Here is a 21,372-nt window from a genome sequence, read left to right as displayed (position 1 = left end):
GGTGTGTGTACTGTTCTCTTTATACGTTTTGCTTTCCTAGCGTATAATATAAATAAACAGCAAGCCAAACTCTGTTCAAGAGCCAGGATATGAGCACCTTGCTCCTTTAATAGTCCAATGTGTGATTTACACAATCAAACTCTGCGGCCATTGAACCGAGTAAAATGAAATGAAATGAAATATAGAAAATTAATTATCAAAAGTGTAACAAACTTATCAGTTTAACAAGTAAATTGTATACAGATACATCGCTAACTCAGAAGCAAGTTATGGGCATTCTCAATGCAGGGCAATAGTGCAATTTGTGATCGGCAATCACAAACATCTTTGATTATATCACCTTTAAACTGAACATACTCTTCTGCAGTATAAACTGGACAGATTAATGATTTAAATGAATTTACAGCCAATGCTTTCGGCAGGGTTTAGAAGGAGGAGGATTAATTTAAATGTGTCACACATGGCTGCGTCACGAGTTTGCTGCTTTCTGTGGCTCGCGGAAACCCGTCAAAATAAGAGTCCTCACAAGAACTTACACAATAACGGCAGGCAAAAATAAACTTATACAGAACATTAAAGTATCACAAAAATATAATATTGGTAAATGCAAATGTCCATCATAAATTGTACACAGCCTCTAACAGAGGCAGAACAGTGTGTGTTTTGATTTTGGTAGAGAAACAGTTACTCTATTAAAATTGTCATATTTTAAAATAAGTTAATTTCCTAGTTTTGATCCTTTACTATGTAGAAAATGTTAAATAAAAACTATATAATATTTAAGTAGCTCAGCTTCTGGCTTCATTAGATGCATCCTGGGATATTTCTAACAGTATTAATGAAGTTCACATGTATGCTAGACACTTTGATAGCTGTTTTTCCTTTACTGTCTAGGACCAATTCATGCTTTAAAAATTTCTCTCATTCTCTGGAAAATCAGTTGTCTGAAAAAACATTTGGAAGCATTTAAGCATCAGCTTTTAGGTGAAAATATCTTTAAAATCATGAGAAAAAAATTCAGCTTTTTTGTTCAAAATTCCGATTGCATGTAATGCAATGTTTTTAATGTTAACTAAAACTATTGTTTTGTTAACTAAAAGCTGAAACAATGTAAACATTAGATGAATAACTTGAAATAAAAATGAGAAATGTTGCCATGACAACTAACTGACATTAGTTTAGGTCACTGATCTATATAAATTATAGGTTAAGTGTTTAATTGAAATAGTAACTTTTCTTACACACAAACTGAAATAAAAATAAAGCTAAATAGATTTTTTTTTAATTACTAAAACCTGAACTAAAATTAAGCTCAAAATATAAAAATAAAAATTTAAAGTAATAATAAATAGTACTAAAATTAATGTGTTTATTCAGCTTACTAGTTTTACTAGTTTCAAATGATTAATGAAATAAGATCATCCGTGGAATGTTTACACACACAATACTCAACATCTCATTAATCACAGACAATGGGGCAACTGCAAAAAAACTGTGTATTTTTATTGAATGACTCTAAAATACAGTTCTTAGAATGGAAAATAGTGATTATTTCAAATTGTGATGTGCATCTTTATGTCCCACAGGTAAACCGTACAAACAATGAAAACTAATTCATAAGTGCTTAAGGTTTAAGGCATATACTCGATCGACTAAATGCTTTGCAATCTTGCCATTAATCATGAAATGTAAAGACCATCGACTCTACCGTGCGACTCCACCGGGCAGGGACACCGGCAAGGGATAGTAGTATCGCTTTTTATTTAATTTTTTCATTGATATGTTTATTATTGAAATGTTGTTATATGCATGTGTCAATTTTATTTAATTTCTTTATTTTCTTAAATATGTGGGTAGATAGTATTTATAGAGTTGTAACTTTTTAGTTTTAGTTACTTTTTCTTATTTGTAAGTCGCTTTGGACAAAAGCGTCTGCTAAATGACAAAAGTAAAGTAAGTAAAAGTAAAGTAAATGACTCTTTGAAGGCTTGCGATGATCTTCACTAAACAGCGCAACATAGTTAAAAACAACAATATACTGAGAATGTAAACCAATAATATGACAATGGCTCAAAATTTTGGCTGACGAGAGGCACAGATGAGATTCAGGAATACTAATTCAATGCAAAGGTACTTTGACAGGAGCAAAAAGCTTGATAGAAACTGATGTCGAGATGGAGAGATCAGTCTCTAGTCTCCAGCATCCCCTCTCTGATCCTCCAGGTCCATGGCAGCTTGTAGCAGGGGTTGTGTCCGTACTGATGATAGTGGCTGGAGTCAGGGGCTGGGACACAGCGCAAAAACAGGCTGTTCTCTAGGACCGCTTTGTCATGGGGCACCAAGCAACCATCCTCTGTTTGCAGACTGAACACGTTCTCTGAGATCTACACGAGAGAGGAGGTTTTAACCTCTAGCAAACACAAAGAGTAATGCAAATAAAATGTGTTCTACACACACAGTTTACCTGATCGCTGATTCCTCTTGCAATGTGGCCTACTTTCACCCCGGGCGTCTCCCGAATATGAAGGCATTTCCCGTCACAGTCCCTAATATGAACATTCACCCCTGAAGATACAAAGCACACATGTGAGCATGGCACAAATAACCCTGATAAATGTCATCTAAAAATATCTCATACCAACAGCACGAGTGAACGAGACTTCTTGTAGCTTAACGGTGTTACGTGCCAATGTGTGACAGATTTATAAATACTGGATAATAAAAAATATACATGCTTAAATATGGGATATGTCCCTAGACTTGCTGTTTTTGTTAGTATTAATAAAACTGCTCTTGATTTAATTGAATTTTTCCTGACTATACATAAGTAGTTACTTGAAAAAACCTGAATATAACCTTTGCTACACAATATTTTATTTTCTCTTTACTATACTGTTATGTCTTAGGAAGTTTCTATTCAAAGAATCCTGGACAATTTATAATGGTTTGTTTTCACCAAAATATTAGGCAGCACAACTGATAATAAAATCAGTATGTGATTTCTGAAGGATCATGTGACACTGGAGACTGGAGTAATGATGCTGAAAATTCAGCTTTGCATCACAGGAATAAATTAAGTTTTAAAAATATATTCAAAGAGAAAAGAGTTATTTTGCTATTTTTACTGTATTTTTTGATCAAATAAATGCAGCCTTGATGAGCATAGGAGGCTTTAAAACAAGCATTTAAAAACGGTTGCATTTTTTGCTAACAGTTTTGTATCATGCCAACCCTTTGGTTATGTAATGATGCTTTGCATTTCTCTAAAGTAATCAGGAGTTGTTCACACACCATCAAAGCAGCGGGGCAGGGGATGATGTGTAGGGGGAAACCGGTCCCTACTGAGGCTCTGGCCATCTTGTTTGCTGTTGTAAGAAAACACGCCTGAGCTAAGGTCATCACCAGGACCGAATGACCAACGCCCTGAATCCTGGAAGAAAAAAATTAAAATTTGAATTTCAAATAAGTTGTGATTGGTTAAACTGAGTTGGCTAAACAACAGGTGATGGTTGTCAGGAAGTTAAACGTCACTTAATATCCTTCTAATGTATTTACTACACATGTATCAGGTTATAGGGAATTACAGGCTGCCTCATATCAGCATTCTGAACTTGATGCTTGTGTTTGCTCACCTTCCTGTCCCAGTATTCTCTAGTGGAAAGCAGCTGCTCCTGTTGCTCAGCAGAATGAGGATGGGAAAGACTGCTCACGTAAAAATCTACAGAGAGAGTGACATAAGTGTTACATTCTGCAAAGCTACAGTTCAGATTGCTTTAATCACAAGTAAGGATATTGGGCCTCATTTATAAAGCAAGTGTACGCTCAGATTTGATCTTAGAGTGTGCGTACGCTTAAATCCATGCCAAAGCTCATATTTTTAAAAACTGGCTTTGACGTGGAAAAGTACTGCAGGTTTTTGAAAATGTAAGCTGTTCTGCACTCGCTGTTCTAAATTAAAGGATTTGGATGATGACTGGTGATCTTTTACATGTTAATGACATTAATTAGGAGTCCTTTACAAGGCAGAGAGCTGAAACCATTTATTTGAACGCAAGTTCAAGATCATTTGCGATTCATCGATTTCACATCATTTTATGAATCACCCGTACGCATATTTGAGAAATGATCGTAGGATGGTTTCTGCACAACATTTTATAAATGAGGCCCATTAAGTTTCCATCCTAAATATTTTTGATGCTAATTTTGGGATATGGGATAGAAAAAATGGTAAATGGCACCAAAACGTGAATAAAAATATACATAAACTACTATAAAATAAAATCCTACAATCTCTTGAATAATTCCCATCTAAAATATTGTTTATGCTATATTATTATTCAAAAGTTTGGGGTTGGTATGATTTATTTTTTAAAAGGAGTCTCTTATGTTCACCATGGCTGTATTTATTTGATTAAAAACACAAAAATTCTGAAATGTAATTAGAATTTAAAACTTTTTTCCGTTTGAATATACTTTAAAAATGTAATTTATTGCTGTGATGGCAAAGCTGAATTTTCAGCATCATTCCTCCAGTCACATGATCACATGACACGTCACATGATCCATCAGAAATCATTCTAAATCTTACTGACCCCAAACATTTGTACGATAGTGTGTTTTAATAAATGAAGTGGCTTCAAATTCCATTTCTATTATTTTGGCATTTTTCCCAGAAGTGACAAAGGAAACAATTTGCTGAGTGTTTCTCCGATTTTCCACATAAATTAAATTCACAACCGGAATGGAAATATAGCTACTATGAGTCTGAAGGGCAGTGTAAAACTGGCCGCTATGAATATGACGTGATCAGGTGACGGCGGCTCACCTTTCAACAGCTCTTTTTCCGGCACTGTTGGTTCTGGCTCAGTCTTATTGATGATCTGTGGCTCAGGTGAAGTGGTTTGAATGTGGAACAGTGACTTCGGAGGAGAGTGGTCATCGTTTCTCGTCTCCTCTGTCCGGTTCCACTGTTTTACCTTGTCTGGCTTATTACATTCCCCATCACTCTCTCTCCTCTTCTGCTCTGAGCTCATCCACTGCAGCTCAGAGTTATCAGAGAACGTGGTGTGGTGGGATGTGGTGGGTGTGTTTGAATGGGTGGAGTCTGGATTCTCTGGCTTCTCCAGTGGCTTCTGATAGGTTCCTCCTCTGGCGGGGCTGTGAAGTCCCCCCACTGCAAATAAATGTATGACTTTTTAATTGGGTAACATTTCAAATATAGCCATTCGTATGGGTTTCATGGTTATTTATTGTTACCTTCTTTAAGTGCTTTAGCAGTTTTAACAAAGAGTTCTTTGGCAGAGGCTCGTTTGTTTGGATCTTTCTGCAGTCCTGATCTTATGACATCTGCTGTATAGGAGCTGCAGTCCCGAGGGATTTCCTTCACTGGCGGAGGCTCTTGTGCTATCTGTCAGCATGCAAACACAAACAATACTTTGTGTTTAGTGAATGCAAATCATGTAGTTTTCACAAAACGCTATTAAAATGAAATGTGGCTTATTTAAGCGATCTCCAATCGTAGCTAACCTTGAGGTATAGTGGGTGGGAATAGTAGCGGGTCCACGGATGACAGCCGTTGAGCATGTGCAGAAGCATACAGCAGCTGCTCCAGATGTCTGCTTTTGAAGAGCGCGGCTCATTGAGCACCATCTCGGGTGCCATATGAGTTTCTGTGCCTTTCAGACCTAAACACATACAAAATGAGTTGATTCATTTATGTATGTGTCTATGTTCACCTGAAATATATTTAAGGCTGTAAAAAAATGTACTTACTCTTACAATAACTAACCCCCTGCTTGTCCATTCTCTCCGAGTAACCAAAGTCACACAGGAATGCATCTTTCCCATCTTCTGACAACAAAATATTATCCGCTGAAAATAAAACAACTTACTGTAAAATACACAATGTGATGTACACCGCTATTTAAAAGTTTGGGGTAAATAAGTTTTTTATATACAAAATATTTTATAGATAAAATACATTAATTATATGCTACAAGGATGCATTAATTTGAACAAAAGTGACAGTAAAGATATTTTTAGTGTTATAAAATATTTCAAATAAATGCAGTTCTTTTGCAGTTCTTTCTATTCATCCAAGGATTCTGAAAAAAGTTATTATGATTTCCACAAAACATATTAAGCAGCACAACTGTTTTCAACATTGATAATAATAACAAATGATTCTTGAGCACCAAAACAGCATATTAAAATGATTTTGTGACACTGTGAAAATTCACCATCACAGGAAGAAATTACATTTTTAAATTATATAAAAACAGAAAACAGTTATTTTAATAGTAATAATATTTCACAATATTTTACTGTATTTTTGAACAAATAAATGCAGCCTTGGTGAGCATAAGACAATTCTTTTTAAATACATTTTTTTTTTAATCTTACCAACCCCAAATATTTTCTCCCCTTTCAAAATATCACAAGCATTTTTGAGGTTTTCTGATTGGGAAATGAAGGCTTAAGTTCAAGACCATCCTCAAGAGCATCTCGATGCATCAGAATGAAAGTGCTTCTGCTTCAAATTGATCATAATTTTCTTCTATTTCTGTAACCTTCAGTACACTGACATTAAACGATGAAATTACTTCATTAACTATTGGTAAGATTTCAGAATGGGTGCAGTAGCTATTAATATTGTACATTTACAGTAGCCTAAAACTATAGCTATCTGACTATTAGTTTACATTAACTAGTAACCCGTACAAGCGCAAGCCATTTCAAAGGCTGGTTCATCGCATCTATTTTCACAATGCAATACTGTTGAGTCATGCTCAATTAGACTAGCAATGTGTATTTAAAAAATAAATATGTTTGCCAGTGGGCACATCTCTTCCCATAAGTCTCTGCTCTAGAACTGGCAATTGGACGGTTCCAGGAAAAGTTCAAATTTGAGTGTGTGAGACTTTCGGTTTCTAAATAGCAAACCACAGATTGTTGACTGAAGATTAAATTGCTGATAATCAGCAGATGGCGCTGTATATGTCAGAGCAGAAAGGTTTGTTTTACTGCTTGCTTGAATTTAACTGCCCTTTATCAATTTGAATGGCTGATAAAGACATAAAGCTGCTCATTTACTCTCTTGTGTCCATTTGCATTATATATGGTCAGTTCTTCAGTCAGTGTCTAGTTTCTTTCTCTTGATCTCTTCTCTTCTCCCTCCCCCCTCATCTGAACCACATGAGTCATGCTGTGGGAAATTCCCAGCCCTGGGTTGCTCACATTGTACTCTGATCTCCTTTCTCTCTCTCTCTCTCTCTCGCCACAGGTGCTGTTTGTCTCACCCTATCCCCCGGAAAAACAACTAAAGTCAGCCACAAAAGACAGCATTAGAATCTACTTAAAATTCCTCAACAGCAAATCTATAGTTCTTTAATTTGCTTATGGCCTTACGTAACACATTTGTTTAAAAAATGTGTCATTTGCTAACAGTGTTTTCTGTAATTCATGAGGCAATTTTATTGCACACATATTACTCTTTTATAGCTCAGGAGGTAAATCCATCAGTTACAGTAAACGTCAATGTTATTTTTGCACTATTACAGTATTTTTTTCATATTATGAATTAGTATTTTATATATTTTCAGTTTTTATTTTAAGTCTTAGAAATAGTGTTATGTGCTTTTGTAAACATTATTGGATTTTTTTAAATATTTCTACTTTTTAGTTTTAGTAATTTTTTAGTAAGTTTTTAGTAATTTTAGCAGAGTTTTGATATTGTGGCATACCATACATGTGGAAATGTGACAGGGTCATTTTATTTCACAAAAAAAATCTCACTTTCTTCCACATTTAATCTCAATTGCTGTTTAGTAGAAAATATTGCGATATTAAGGACATCTCACTTGTGATTTGTCATTTCTCTATGTGGTTTCCAAAGAACTGTGATCCCAAATAAGGAAGTGTGGAAGAAACCCCCCAAAAAAAACGCATTTCCACGTTCCACATAAATAACGTGGGGACGTTAAATATCATGACTTCTTTCCACATAAGTGAAATAGAGACAGTCTGGATTAGTGAAGAGAGGACAGAAAAATGCAAAATGCTCCACGTAGCTTCCACCCCTCTCAACCAATCAAATGCTTCAGTGGCATTTTTAACTTATTCAGCCCACATTCTGGACATACCTTTGATGTCCAGATGAAGGACGCGCTTTCTGTGCAGGTGGTTTAGCGCCCCCAGTACTTGCTGAAGGTAGTGCAAGGACAGATCCTCTGGAAGGCGGCCTCGTTCCTCCACCAGCTGTCCTAAAGAAACTGAAGAGAGCGCAAAGTCATCAAACATTTCCATCTCTCCAGAAAACCGGAACACCAGATGTCAAATAAGGAACTGAGAAAGGAACAAAGAGGTTGTTTGTTGTGTCTACAAAGGCGCTTCTGAGCACTTACTGGATTTAAGGTCCATGAAGAGGATGATAGAAGCACCTTCACGCACCACTCCAAAGAGTTCCACCACCTGAGGAGACTGCAGGGCACTCCACGAGCCCACCTCCTCACTGCTGAAACTCACCAACGGCACCTGAAAACACACACACACACATGCATCCATAGATCAACAGACAGTCACTTGCATTTGAATGCCAGCAGTGCTATCTGCCAGAATAATGAGATGGACACAAAAGGAGGGCACAAATACCTTTTTGGCGGCACACATGAAGCCGGTGCCTTTGTCTTTGATGCTGTAGACCTCTCCAAAGGAGCCCTGCTTGAGAAATCTACAGCGTTCATATTCCCGTCCCTCTCTGTACTCATAATTCACTGGTTGTAGCCCCTAAAAACAGGAATGCAAGATGTTGATGTGAAATGATGTTATGCAGATGTTGATTGGCCAATACCATTATCCAGCCATGCTACAATATAGTGACAAATATAAAAACAGCAGCATGCCTTACTCATTTAGATTTCCTTTTCCTTCATTTGCATACTGTACATGATAATGTTAACACCTACATTCGCTTTCATTTTTTATTTAGAACAAAAAAAAGCATAGATTTTTTGAATTTGGCATTTAAAATTGTTAAATATTATTACAATTTAAAATAACCGTTTGAATATATTTTAAAATGTAATTTATTCCTGTGATGCAAAGCCGAATTTTCATCATTACTCCAGTCTTCAGTGTCACATAATCTATTAGAAATCATTCGAATATACTGATTTGTCGCTTAAGAAACACTTCTTATTATCATCAATTTTGAAAACTTTGAACTTTTGAACATTTTGATTTTTTTCAAGATTCTTGATGAAAAAAGTTCAAAAGAACAGAATTTATTTAAAACAGAAATCTTTTGTAACATTATAAATGTCTTTACTGGCCCTTTTGACCAATTTAATGCATCCTTGCTGAATAAAAGTATTTCTTTTTTTTTTTATATTACACATCTCAAAGTTTTGAACTGTAGTATATATCAAAATTTGTTTAGAAAAATAATAAAAGTTTCATTTCTTGAAAGAGTAAAACAACTTAATAATGTTACTTAGACGTGCAGTAAATATTCAGCCATCTTTCATAATGTACCTTATAATGTTGTGATGTCTAAATAAATTGCTTATTTTAGAGTTTTGTTTTAGGATTTTTTAACAAATGATGGTATCTACCATGTTTATCGCTAAAGACCATCATTTCGATACTGATGCAGCATTATTACCAGTTAACGGTTTAACAGTTCCACCGAACCACTGAAAATGTCTAATTTCAGAGCACATGACAAGCACAGTTAGTGTGTGAAGACGTTTTTTTATACTGTTTGCTTATTTCTCTTTGCAAGGAAACTCCCTAAGCAGAACTAGGCTGGTGAGGTAAACATGAAACCCCGCTGAACGCAAGAAAAACAGGAAATCAAGACCGCAAGTCAATTTATGGCTGTGTGTACACATGCATGCATGTGTGCTTGTGTTTCTCACTCTCTCTCTCTCTCTTCCTCTCTGTATTAGTAAGCTTATGTTGTCTATCTGTGTTGTCCTTCTAGAGGAATCAGGTTGCGTGTGCCTGTATTACTTATAGGTTTTGCACTTGCATGTAAATTTGTATCTTTGCATGCAAGAGAACACATCCCATGCATCACGCTCTTTCGGTATGAGTTCATGTCAACATGCTTCAACGTCATATGTTTTAAATGCCATTTCAAATCACCTCTTTGAACAGGATCCCTTCATTCTTGTCGCTCTCCTCTCTCTCGTCCTCATCTCTCTCCCTCTCCTCTCTCAGCACGTCTTTGACAAAGCCGTATGCAAAGCAGCGATCTTCGCTTGTAACAAAGTTCCTCAGGGCTGTGACAGCCAGAGGGCATTCAGTCTCAGTTCTCAGGGGAGATTTCAGCTCCTCGCTCTCTTGGCTGTAGCTCTGGCAGGAGGAGAGTCTGGGTAAGGAGGTCCGCCGGGACTCCCAGTGATAAGAGTACGACGGGCCCTCTGTTTCCTGTACGGACACCCTCTCTGTGCTAAGGCCACTGCTGCTGTGCGCACTACTGTTGTTGTTGTTGCTGCTGCTGATGCACACTGGATCTCTAACCTGAAACAACAGGACACAACAAAGTTGATTGGACTATTAGAGAGAAAGCCACTTGAAAAGCACTGCATAAAATCAATATTAGTAAAAATTCCATTTGGACCTGTAAATGCGTCACTTATGTCAAGTGATTCAGGCCTCTAGGGAGAGCTAAAGACAAGCTTTGTTTGATTCAATAGTTAACTAATCACTGAATTCTTCTGAGACATTGTATAAACACAGCTGAGACAACAGCCTAGTTTTAAATCAACAGGCAATCTTTATATATATGCAGTTGGAAAACAGTGTGCTTCCTACCTAGGTAACACTTTTTAGACATCAGCAAAACTACGCTGATGAGATACAGAGAAAACCTAAGGCAGTATCACAAGCATCCCTCATGTATTACGTAATGCCAGGGTGCATTGTGATAAGATCAGTGAAAAGTTGCATCCAAAAATGAAAAAGAGTTAAGGCCTGTTCACACTAAGAACAATAACTATAATGTTCAATGTATTAGCGTCTGCACCACTTTCACTTTGACTGACAATGTTTTTACTGTTCATTAGCTGGAAAACAAATCTAAAAGTTATTCCAATTATATCAACTGTCATTATCATTAGATGTGGTGTGGTCTTTCTTACAGAATTAGAATGATTATTAAAATGTTACAACTATAGTTATTTTAAAACCCTTATTAAGTCTGTCTGACATCACACATGCCCTTTTCTGGGTCCAAGTGCTTTATCAGATCCCAAAAGCAAACAACAGTCCATTTTAATTGTGCTACACTACTACTGATAAATCAGATCCTAACCTTTATCTTCATATGGAAATATCAGTTGGACAAAGAGTGATTTATCTTTTCTGGATTGTTAAAATATTAGTGTCCAGATCAAATGCTTAGCTTACAGATATGCTTTAAACTAATTAACTCATTAACGGCTGTTGAGATAACACTGAGTCAGAATCACTCGAGTAGAGGCTTGGACCCGGAAACAATATTCGAAATGTCACGATTGAACAAGTATTGTCCTTGACATGAACGACCCTTTACTGAGTATAAAGAGGATTTAAATAGTAAATATAACAGCAGCATATTAAGTTTTGGAACGAAGCCGTTGAATATATCTTTTACTGAATTCAAACCCATTTGTGTAATGCCCTCCCCTCAGCTCTACAGTAATTACAGTATTTACAGTTAAATCGGTCTAACCTGAATGAGAGATGAAGGGAGGCACTCGCCGCTGTCCTGTTCTGGCACTCTGGTGACTCCCACGGACTCACTCACTTGGCTGTCCTTCTGTCCCCGTTTTCGACGATGTCTCTTATGGCGTTTCTTTCTGGGCCGACTGCAAGAGATGATTCCAAGAAGCGACTGGGAGGAGATGCTAGAATGCAACCCATTTTGTGGTGGAAAATATATGTCAGAAAACAAGTCAGATGCCGTGATATATTAATTCCTGGTATTAAAAGAGAACATAGTGGAACATGCGTTTGTGTGACAGTCACATAAGACTTTACCTGCCATTGGGGCAGAACTCCTGTGAATCCTGGGACTCACCTATAAAAATAAAGAAACTATTTAGCCCAAATGTATATTTGGATAAAACACTGACAAATCAGTGAAATCAAACAAGTTCATCTGTTTCAGTCTCAGTACTTACACTCTGCCTGTGCAATAATGGATTGTTTCTCAGTTCTCTGTGTCCACGAATAGGTGGCAGTTCCATGTTTAATGATATATTTCATATGATCAGTTTTGTCCAGCTCTCCTTTGCTCTCTGTGCGAGAGGCTGGGCCCGAGCTGGGGCAGTTAAGAGCTTTGATGTCCCTTTGGTCCATGTGGAACGGGACAGTGGAGTTCAAAATTCGTGTGGGGTTCAACATCCTGAAATTCTATGAAACAGAAAGAGTTCAATAAACCAATTCAGTCTTATATTGCTCATTCGACAGAAGTAACATTGGATGTGTATCACTAAACCTCACAGTGCATGAATATGGTCCGTCGTTCTCTTTTTGTCTCAAGCACACACACAGCTCAATCATAACCGTTTTGTGGGAAAAAGATCCCACACACCTGGCCTTCACTAACCGGTGCTGGTTATGCTGACTGGCAGGGGAGGGTATTTTCTTTCAAATACAAATTCATTAAATCTTCCCTCTAACAGTGATTGGTCACAAAGCCTGAACTTTGTAACTGCTAAAGGCAACAGAGCACACTGCTCTCAGTGTTTTCAGTCAACACAAAGACTCTATTCTTCACATTAGCACTTCCTGCTCCTCAAGGTTGATCTGTGGAGCGGGAGGAGCCACTGAGGGTGAAACATGAGCCTTCTACTTATCAAAATGAAGGCGGGCGCTTCGCAGCTCACACCACTGCTGCTGTGTTTTGACCAAGCGGCAACCTCCCGCTCCCTCTAGTGAAACCAACACGGAAGTGATTAAAACTGCAATTCATCGACTAGCCGCTGGAGGCTGGCACCAAAAGGGAGTCAATCACATTGACTCTCCATGTTAAAATGCCCAACTTTACAGTAGAAAAAAAACATGTTTACATGTTTATTTTGGTCTATATAGCTAATTTTGCCCTTCGTGACAACTGTGAGGGGGGTGAATTTTTTTATAAGTCCTCCATTTAAATTATAATAAGCCTTAAACTTCTGCATAATTAAGGGCGTGGCCACTTGAGTGACAGGTTGATTGACGTTGCTGTCTCTATCTGCTGTCTGTTAGCCGTCACGTTACCTCAGCCGCTTAACTTGACATCTCTGCCGTGTTTCTGCTTGTTTTATACAGTCTATTTTTCGTTATTATTTCTTAAAATTATCTAATAAAATGGCTTGTTGTGCAGTTAATTGTACTAACAGACCGTCCAAGTCTAGGCTCCATTTTTTCCGGTGAGTGATATTGTAATGTAATTTTATTTATTAATTTATTTATTCTTTATAATTTTATTTAAAACTTAACTACACTCCAGAATCCGACAGACTGTGATTGGCTGTAACGTTAGGCCTGTAATTAACATTACTGGTTAAGCGTTTTCCTCCAATAGAAAACTGTTAGGCTATAATACAAACTCTGTGGCTTAAAGAATTAAAACCGATTAAAACTGTTTTTAAAAGACAAAACTCAGTGAGAACATGATTAATAAAGCATACTATATACAGACAACCAGGCACCTCAGTTCCGCCCACGTCCCGCCTCATTGCCCATTTTGGATCATCCGGGAGTGACGCGCGGTGACGCGTTGCCAAGATGGCGGCGGTCGGCTCCGCCCACTTTAGGCTTCAAAAACATTCTTCAGAAACCTACGAGTGACGTCACGGACACTACGTCCATTTTTTTTTACAGTCTATGGTTTTGACACTGTTTGACAGGATGATGTTGTACAACCCACAATAAAATAAGCTCACCAGTATGACTATAAGGACTCATTTTGGAACTGAAAAAGTTTAGAACATTATATCAGAGTATTATCTCTGATGAATTACAAAAGTAAGTTAGCTTGTTATCATAATCCTAACGTCAGTGACTAATTCTCACTACTTCAGTGTGGGTATATGCGGGAGGTATCAAAGATCTTTTATCCTTGTTTGACATGTCTATGATACATTTTCAAATCAAATTCCTCAGAAGGTGTGTTTCAAATTTTTTCTTCTAGTTCCTCATTCTTTTGAAATACAATAATGCTTTTGTTAATGGAATGTAGTATGTATGTTGCGCCTCGCCTTAAGCATTAAACTTTGGTCTGTATTTTAGACATGAATGATACCTTGAAGTGTGCCAATCACAATATCTTAAGGTTGGAATACACTTGAATTTTACTGTGATTTCTGCTCCGATTTACAGTCTGAAGTAGTTGACGCTAGTCGCCAAAAGTGAGAGCCTACCTGCAGATTGGAGTTGACAGCATTCACAGAAAATGGCATAGTTTATGATAGTCTCAGACTCTCCTGACAAACCTGACTGATATTTAGTTCCGATTTTAGAACACATAGATATCGTTTTCATTTGTCATGCATCTACTAGATTAGTTTCTCATGATCTCAACCATTTTAAAGTCTGGTAATGTATGACCCTCAGTCGTTTAGTGTATTATGGCTGTTTTTTTTTTTCTTTTCATCTATGACTGTTTACAAACTTGGTAAGTGCATGATGCCTAGCATTTTAAAATCTGTTCAGAGTCATATAGTGTATTCCAGCCTTTAGCAACTGTATAGCAATAAGTTAAAACTACTCAGAACACCTTAGCAACTTCAAAGAATCACGCCGAAATCACTCACAAAACCTCAGCAACTGCACAGCACCCCAGAACACCTTAGCAACCACACTGGCATCTGCTCATATTACTCTAGCATTGTGGTGGCAGGCCCAGCAAACAGCAACCACATTTTTTTCTTTCTAGCTTCAATAAATGTGCAATCATTTAAGTAAGTAACTTTGCATTTCTAAAATGAATCAAAGAGGCAAATTGAAAAATGTAACTTATTTGTAGTGCGATAATTATTCCAAAATGCTTTCAAAACATGCATACTCTAAAATATGAACAAGCAAGTATTTTGTTCCATTCAGCTGAAAAGATCTGCACAGCCTGGAGAAACTCTACAAGGTCTCACGCAGTTACAGCATGTTGCATCAGTGAGCCTTTATATGACCCCAGTTAATCTGTCCCACACTCTCCCTTTTCCTCTCTCTCTTATACCTCTACACTAAGAGAAAACAGGCCTCCATCTAAAACCAACGTCATACGTGTAGATGCTGCCAAAGGCTTATTGGCTGCAAGGAACCGAATCCTCCATTTTGATAGCTAATGGAGAAGCTGTTACATCACCCAAATGACTTCAGAGAGCACTCACAGCACTGTGGGAAGATAAAAATCCATCCGACAGCACTCCATACATGAGCAATGGAAAAATGTTGCAAGAAAGTCACACAGTCGAGCAACCTGAAGTTCCTCAAATGTTCCTCACGCTGAGAGCAGTTTAACATGAGACCCCAGCAGAGACTGACATCATGAGACCGGCACTGCTGCTTACTGTCCTTTCCATTACAATACAGCCATCTGCAATCAATGATGTTTAGCAAAACACCCATTTTAATCAGGCACGCAAGAAAAAGCAAAGAGAGAGAAGAAAACACACCGCTTTTTAAATGCAGCTCCAAATGCACAGAGCAAAGCAAGAGAGATCTGGTATGATATGATCCAAACACTCGTTTACTAACACTATCACAGCCGGTCCCTCCTCTCTCTCACTCTCTCTCTATCCTTTAGTCAGCTACACCTCTGACGATTGATCCCGCTGGCTCTCTGCCATGTTGAGAGCGGCTGTGCTCTGATTGGATAGAGCTGATTTACGGGAACTCCATCTCCATTTCCCCTCCTTGCACTCCCCTCCTCCTCCTCCTCATGAGGCTGCAGTCCGGCTCGCAATAACTTCACCTGCTTGATAGCCTCTTATTCTTTAACTGAACTTTCTCTTGTACAAATAGATCCACCTCAAACCCTTCGTTTCCATTTATGTGTGTCTATGTTTTTAGCATTTATCATCTTAAAGGGATTGTTCACCAAATTAAAATTCAGTCATCATTCCCTCACCCTCATGTTAATCTAAACCTTTATGACTGATTTTCTTTGTGGACAATAAAAGATGTTTTGAGAAACCAATGTTCTTTAAAATATCTTCTTTTATGTTACACAGAAAAAGTGAAGTTATAGGTTTCAGACGTTTACGGACTAAATGATGACAGAATTTTCATTTCTGGTTGATTACTTTTTTTTTTTTTTTACCTAATTCTTTCTTGCAAGGCGGCAGGCATCGCTCAACCAGTCAGTCAGAAAGCAGTCAGTGGCATTTAAAATGTCCAATTTGTATTTTGTTTAGTGTGTTGAAGACCTCATCAAACTGAGAAAAGTCAAATCTTGCTCATCTACTGTGACCTCACAATTCGCTGACGTCAAGTAACTTGTCACTGGATTTTCATATCAAAGCCTACATCCAAACTGCTGTCGTAATATCCTACTCAATGTGCAAATTTAAATATACACAAGGGCATGTGTATAGTGCAAAGTACTAAGACGTTATCCAAATATAAATGTTGCTGATGATAGACGAAAATAAGCAATTCTCATAAAATATATGTAATAAAAAAATAGCAGCTAAAAAAAAATGACTGTCCCTAAATGACTTCTATCTACACAACTTGCTTGTTTGTTTTTTTTATAACTGGTTTGACTGCTTCAATGAATGGTTTTCAAGTTAGAGATAACTTTATCAGCTGAAAGGTATGTCGATACAAATAAACAACATCACAATTTTCTCTGTGAAGGAAATGGAGCTGAAACATTTTTATGAATTAGGGTAAATGTACCTATTAAGCTCACTTACATTTTTGAGATCTGATTATAAAAAGAAAAATAATTCATTATCGTACTTGATGTCCTAACCAATTGATATGTTTGTTACTATATACCTCTTATAATTTCAAGTCAATCAGATAATTTCACACTGAGATATGAGTCTCCATGTGTTCACACTGTCTGGCGGCCATTTTGAAAGTTGTCTAAAAACTTTCACCTAAATAGGAGCCCCTTAAATGTGCATTTTTTAGATGTTTATGCCTTTATTTTGGGTAAATTTCACTACTTATTGTAAAAGTAAGAGATTAATGTTCAGACTTTTGCATATTATAACCTGGAACTTGGATGTGGGAAATAAATACATTAGATCCAAAAGATAGTTTTAGCAACATAGCGCAGATGCTACACAACACAGTTAGCTGACTAGCTGTATAAGATTGTGTGCTACGCTAACATATTACTTCACAGGCATTACTGGATTGCACTTTTACATCCACAATATTATAAGCTGACAGTTTAGTGCTGGTCTGTGGTTTTACAGTGCTGTAATTTTTAAAAGTTTCATATTATTTTAAGGTGAGCTTAAAGGGTAAACTACTATGAAAATCACACAGCTTCAGTGTGACATCAATAAGAAAAAGTATAATTTCATAGATATTGTTAATAATAGTTGTTCATATTAAAATATATATGAACTTAATACATAGCCTAGACTATTTATTTAGTAAAATCCTGTCATTTTAATAAATATTATATGAAATTTATTAAAAATTGTTGCTGCTCCATTTAAGCTCAGTGTGCTCTCTTTAAGCTCTTCCACATTGAACGTCTATGTAAATACTTCATAAACAGACTTTAAATATTAATTGATGGTTGTCACTTTAAGTTAAGTTCATCGATTTTCTATGGAATCAGTCGACTCAAATCTGCAGACTGGCTCTGAGCTTTGGCAACTAGCATCAACTTGTCCAGACTGTAAATCTGTGGAAAATCTGGACAAAAATCATGTAGTGTATTCCAGCCTTAAGAGACTCTAGATAAGCTGACATCCATTTAAAATGAGGTTTCATAATGAGGCTGGTTTCTGTGTTCATCCCCAGGAATTAAATGTTTTATTGGTTTGTTTTATTTGATTTTTTGAATGTGTTACTTAGCTGGACGTGGACTAGTATAGGCTAGATGTTGCAATGTGCTTAGATGACACTTCATTATGAATATATAGGCCTAAAACATTTTTCAGAAGTTACACTACCATTCAAAAGTTAGTACTTTTTTTTTTTTTTTAAATAAGGAAATTAAAAATTCAGCAAGGATGCATTAAATTGATCAAAAGAGACTAATTATTATGTAAGAAAGTATTTCTGTTTCAAATTCTGTTCTTTCAAACTTCATATTCATCAAAGAATCCTGAAAACGTTTTCAGTAAAATATTAAGCAGACCAATTGTTTTCAACATTCACAATAATAAAAAGGTTTCTGGAGCACCAAATCAGCATTTTAGACTGATTTCTGAAGGATCCTGGAAAGCATGACATTTTTTGTTGTATTTTTGATCAAATAAATGCAGCCTTGGTAAGCACAAGAGACTTCTTTCGAAAACAGCTTTCCGACCCAAACTTTTAAATGGTAGTGTATTATTCACATAATAATCGCACGTCTGTAGATTATTCAAAGCGAGAAAACAACTTGCAAAGTCAGTTTCACACTGCAAACTTGTTCTAGGCACATTTGTCACAGTCAATTAATGCTCAGGATACTACAGAACCGGGAGTTATGCCACACCCTGCATCTGTCATTTCTAATTAACAGTTCAGGGAAATAGTGCGGTTTGGCTTGTAATGCTCAGACAAAAACTTGTTATCGGACGTTAACATTTCATCAGTGCCTCAAACTCACAGCCTGTAATTATGAACAGATTTTTTTAAAAAGTAGACATGCAGGTTCAGCATTTTTTTTTTAAATGTCAAAAGTTTTTTTGCAGAAGTGAGAACACAGCTACAGGCAGATGAGGAAGAAAACACAGAATGACAGACAGTGGATTCAACAATCTATAGCATACAGAAGTGTGGATGTTTCGGGCAGCTCAAACAGGAACAGTGTGGTATTGAGGCCAAGGACAGGGCCGAGAAGAAAAACACACATGCTAAGAGGTATAATAACAGCCTTTTACCACTGAAGTGTATGACAAAAAACATTGGTTTAACCTTTGGGAATGTCCACTTCACGATGACTGTGAGTGTGTTTGTAAGACCAGACATTAGGTAATTACACAGTCTTTTTCACTTCATAGACAAAAGGTACTAAGTGGTAAAACCGCGGTTTTCTTGGAAAATGTGGCACCTGGGTGTGCGTGTTTGTATAGAAAGTTCCATCACTTATAAATGTTATATAACCCTTAAAACTACTGCCTTTTCACTTTATACATTCAAAACGATGGTTGAAAGTGCAAACTGATTAAAGCATGAAAACCAATTTTCCAACTTAACACAAGACACTACAGGTGAATAGGGTAAAAACATAAATATCGCCCTACTTTCCCACTTAAGTTTTCTGAGATGTTATGTTTACATATGCAAATTAGCAAATATCTTAAAAGTGCACTAATTTGCATACATTTCCAAAATAGATACAAAAAAAATAGGATAAATCCAGGTTCCACATTCATGATTTAATTTTGACATATAAGATCAATCACTCCATAAATCAGAAAATAGTCAACAGCCAAGAAATAAATTAAAAATCACCATGTTTCACCAAGTGAATAATATATGAACAACCAGCTTGAAATAAAGATAGGAATAAAACTGTAAAGCTTGGTGTGAAGTGAAGTGGAGATTTCAGTGCATGAGGAAAAAAATCATTTTAAGAAAAATGCCTTTCAAGATGTCTATTGTAATTGAAATCTACAGATGCAAATAAATAAAGGGTAATCAATTAAACACTTGAATGTGTATTTTGGATGCTTGTTTTCTACTAGTCTGAAAGAAGAAGACGTGTTATGGATACAAAAAAGTCTCAAAATTGACCAGTACATGAAAAAAAGAGTTTTGTTTGTACTGTATTGCCTTAAAGAAAAACAGATTGAAACACACACACATTGAGGCATTAAGCAGTGATTCACCCATGCCCCCACACATGAACAAGGTGCTTTTGGCCTGAGTAAGTCCTGCTAAAGTCTAAACTCAGGGACCCGAGGACTGCAATTTCTGGACCTGTTGCTCAGCCCATTGCAAACAGACCCCTGAATACCTGTCAGGGGCCCCTCTGCACTGTTGCCACCAAGAGACACACAATACATAAAAGGCTGTTGCTAAGACACTACTTCCATCGCATTAGATAAATGCTTTCGAGGACAGACATTAAACACTTGATAATAGCCTTTTCCACTTATGTATACTGTATATGAACTGAACTACAGTAGATCCGTGCGCATTCTAGGCAAATGTAAAAGTTGAGCAACTGAATATATTATGGCTACTTAATTAATGTTACATATAATATGAAGCGAAACATAACTTATTTTCTTACATATTTCACATCCAAGAGATTTGTGCAAGAAAATTATTTTCCCAACGACTTTATTTCTTAATGATCTTTTAGACATTTATATCAACAATCTTTTGAAAGTTCGTGAATTTTTGCATGAAGAAAAGCGATAAAACGTTGTTAAACGATGAAAGGCAGAAGCGTGTAACGTCCTCCTTCTCGCCTCCGCCATTTCAAAATCAGAGAAACTCCTCGGAGACGGAATTGAGTGAATTAAGCTCGTGTCCCTATTAAAGACAGGCCTTCGTGACGGACACTATAAGGGTAATTCAGTAAAGTTAAGGGGCCTTACCTTAACTGTTATAATAAGACAGGAGAATGTGTCTTGTGTCGGACGTTGTCGAGCTCTTCTGATCGCTTTGAGACAGGAAGGCGAAGGATGCGTGTCAAATCCTAGTGAGCTGCCTACATAGACAGCATGCTTGCGCATCACAAACGCGTTCACGCGGCTGTCTAGATAGGCAGCTCACTAGTAAAGTTTTCTGAAAGTAGTTGAAGTTGACGTTAAATGGACAGATTGGCTGTTTGTATCAAAACTGTTTTGTGAATTGAGAAAAATGCAATAAAATAACCTACAGGATCTCAATGTAGAACACTTTAAACGTTCATTTTATTCACTTGTTGAGCTAGTTTGCGATATTTTTATAGGAAATAATGTAAAAGCGGCATAGCCTACCCACTCATACCTGTTCAAAAATTTAGGACGGTTTCCACTGATTATCTCACAGCATCTGAACTGCACCGAGGAGGCACATCAGTGGTTTTACAAAGTTAAAACTTTAGTTTTCATTTAAATTTTAAGAAAATAGCATTTGTTTTTGATCTTCTGTGCATTAATCTACAGTTTTCAGTGGTATAATGTCAATGTTTTGATCTACAGCACCATCTACTGGTGCACTGGCACAAACAAACAGAATACACAAAAGTTGGAGGAAGAAAAATCCCATTAGAGGATGTGGAAAAAA

At 36.8% G+C, this 21,372-nt stretch overlaps 1 protein-coding gene across 2 annotated transcripts; it reads right to left on the bottom strand.

The window, feature by feature from the left end:
• Window positions 1-1,477: 1,477 nt before the first annotated feature.
• LOC306848088 (mitogen-activated protein kinase kinase kinase 14-like) lies at window positions 1,478-20,796 on the bottom strand. Of its 2 annotated transcripts, none has more exons than XM_079382425.1 (16): window positions 20,700-20,796; window positions 12,168-12,399; window positions 12,025-12,064; window positions 11,717-11,891; window positions 10,147-10,524; window positions 8,650-8,784; window positions 8,403-8,532; window positions 8,142-8,270; window positions 5,773-5,871; window positions 5,527-5,684; window positions 5,257-5,407; window positions 4,826-5,173; window positions 3,633-3,718; window positions 3,292-3,430; window positions 2,465-2,565; window positions 1,478-2,384 (listed from the first exon to the last, which is right to left on the bottom strand). In XM_079382425.1, exons 2-16 carry the CDS (start codon window positions 12,388-12,390, stop codon window positions 2,184-2,186), a joined length of 2,493 nt encoding a protein of 830 aa, XP_079238551.1. In that variant the 5' UTR covers window positions 12,391-12,399; window positions 20,700-20,796; the 3' UTR covers window positions 1,478-2,183. The 2 variants fall into 2 exon arrangements, with proteins under 2 accessions (XP_079238551.1, XP_079238552.1); XM_079382426.1 differs by lacking the exon at window positions 20,700-20,796 and adding an exon at window positions 15,645-15,789.
• Window positions 20,797-21,372: the final 576 nt, after the last annotated feature.

Source organism: Barbus barbus (assembly GCF_936440315.1).
Source record: "Barbus barbus genome assembly, chromosome: 3".
NCBI classification, from domain to species: Eukaryota; Metazoa; Chordata; class Actinopteri; order Cypriniformes; family Cyprinidae; genus Barbus; species Barbus barbus.
This window is presented reverse-complemented; position numbering and strand designations above follow the sequence as displayed.

Excerpts from the sequence above, each read along its gene's own strand:
- LOC306848088 (XM_079382425.1), bottom strand. The coding sequence starts at position 12,390 with ATGTTGAACCCCACACGAATTTTGAACTCCACTGTCCCGTTCCACATG. Across the intron at positions 5,685-5,772 it reads GGGGGTTAGTTATTGTAAGA|GTCTGAAAGGCACAGAAACT; the intron begins GTAAGTACATTT and ends GTATGTGTTTAG. Across the intron at positions 2,566-3,291 it reads CCTGCCCCGCTGCTTTGATG|GGGTGAATGTTCATATTAGG; the intron begins GTGTGTGAACAA and ends TTGTATCTTCAG.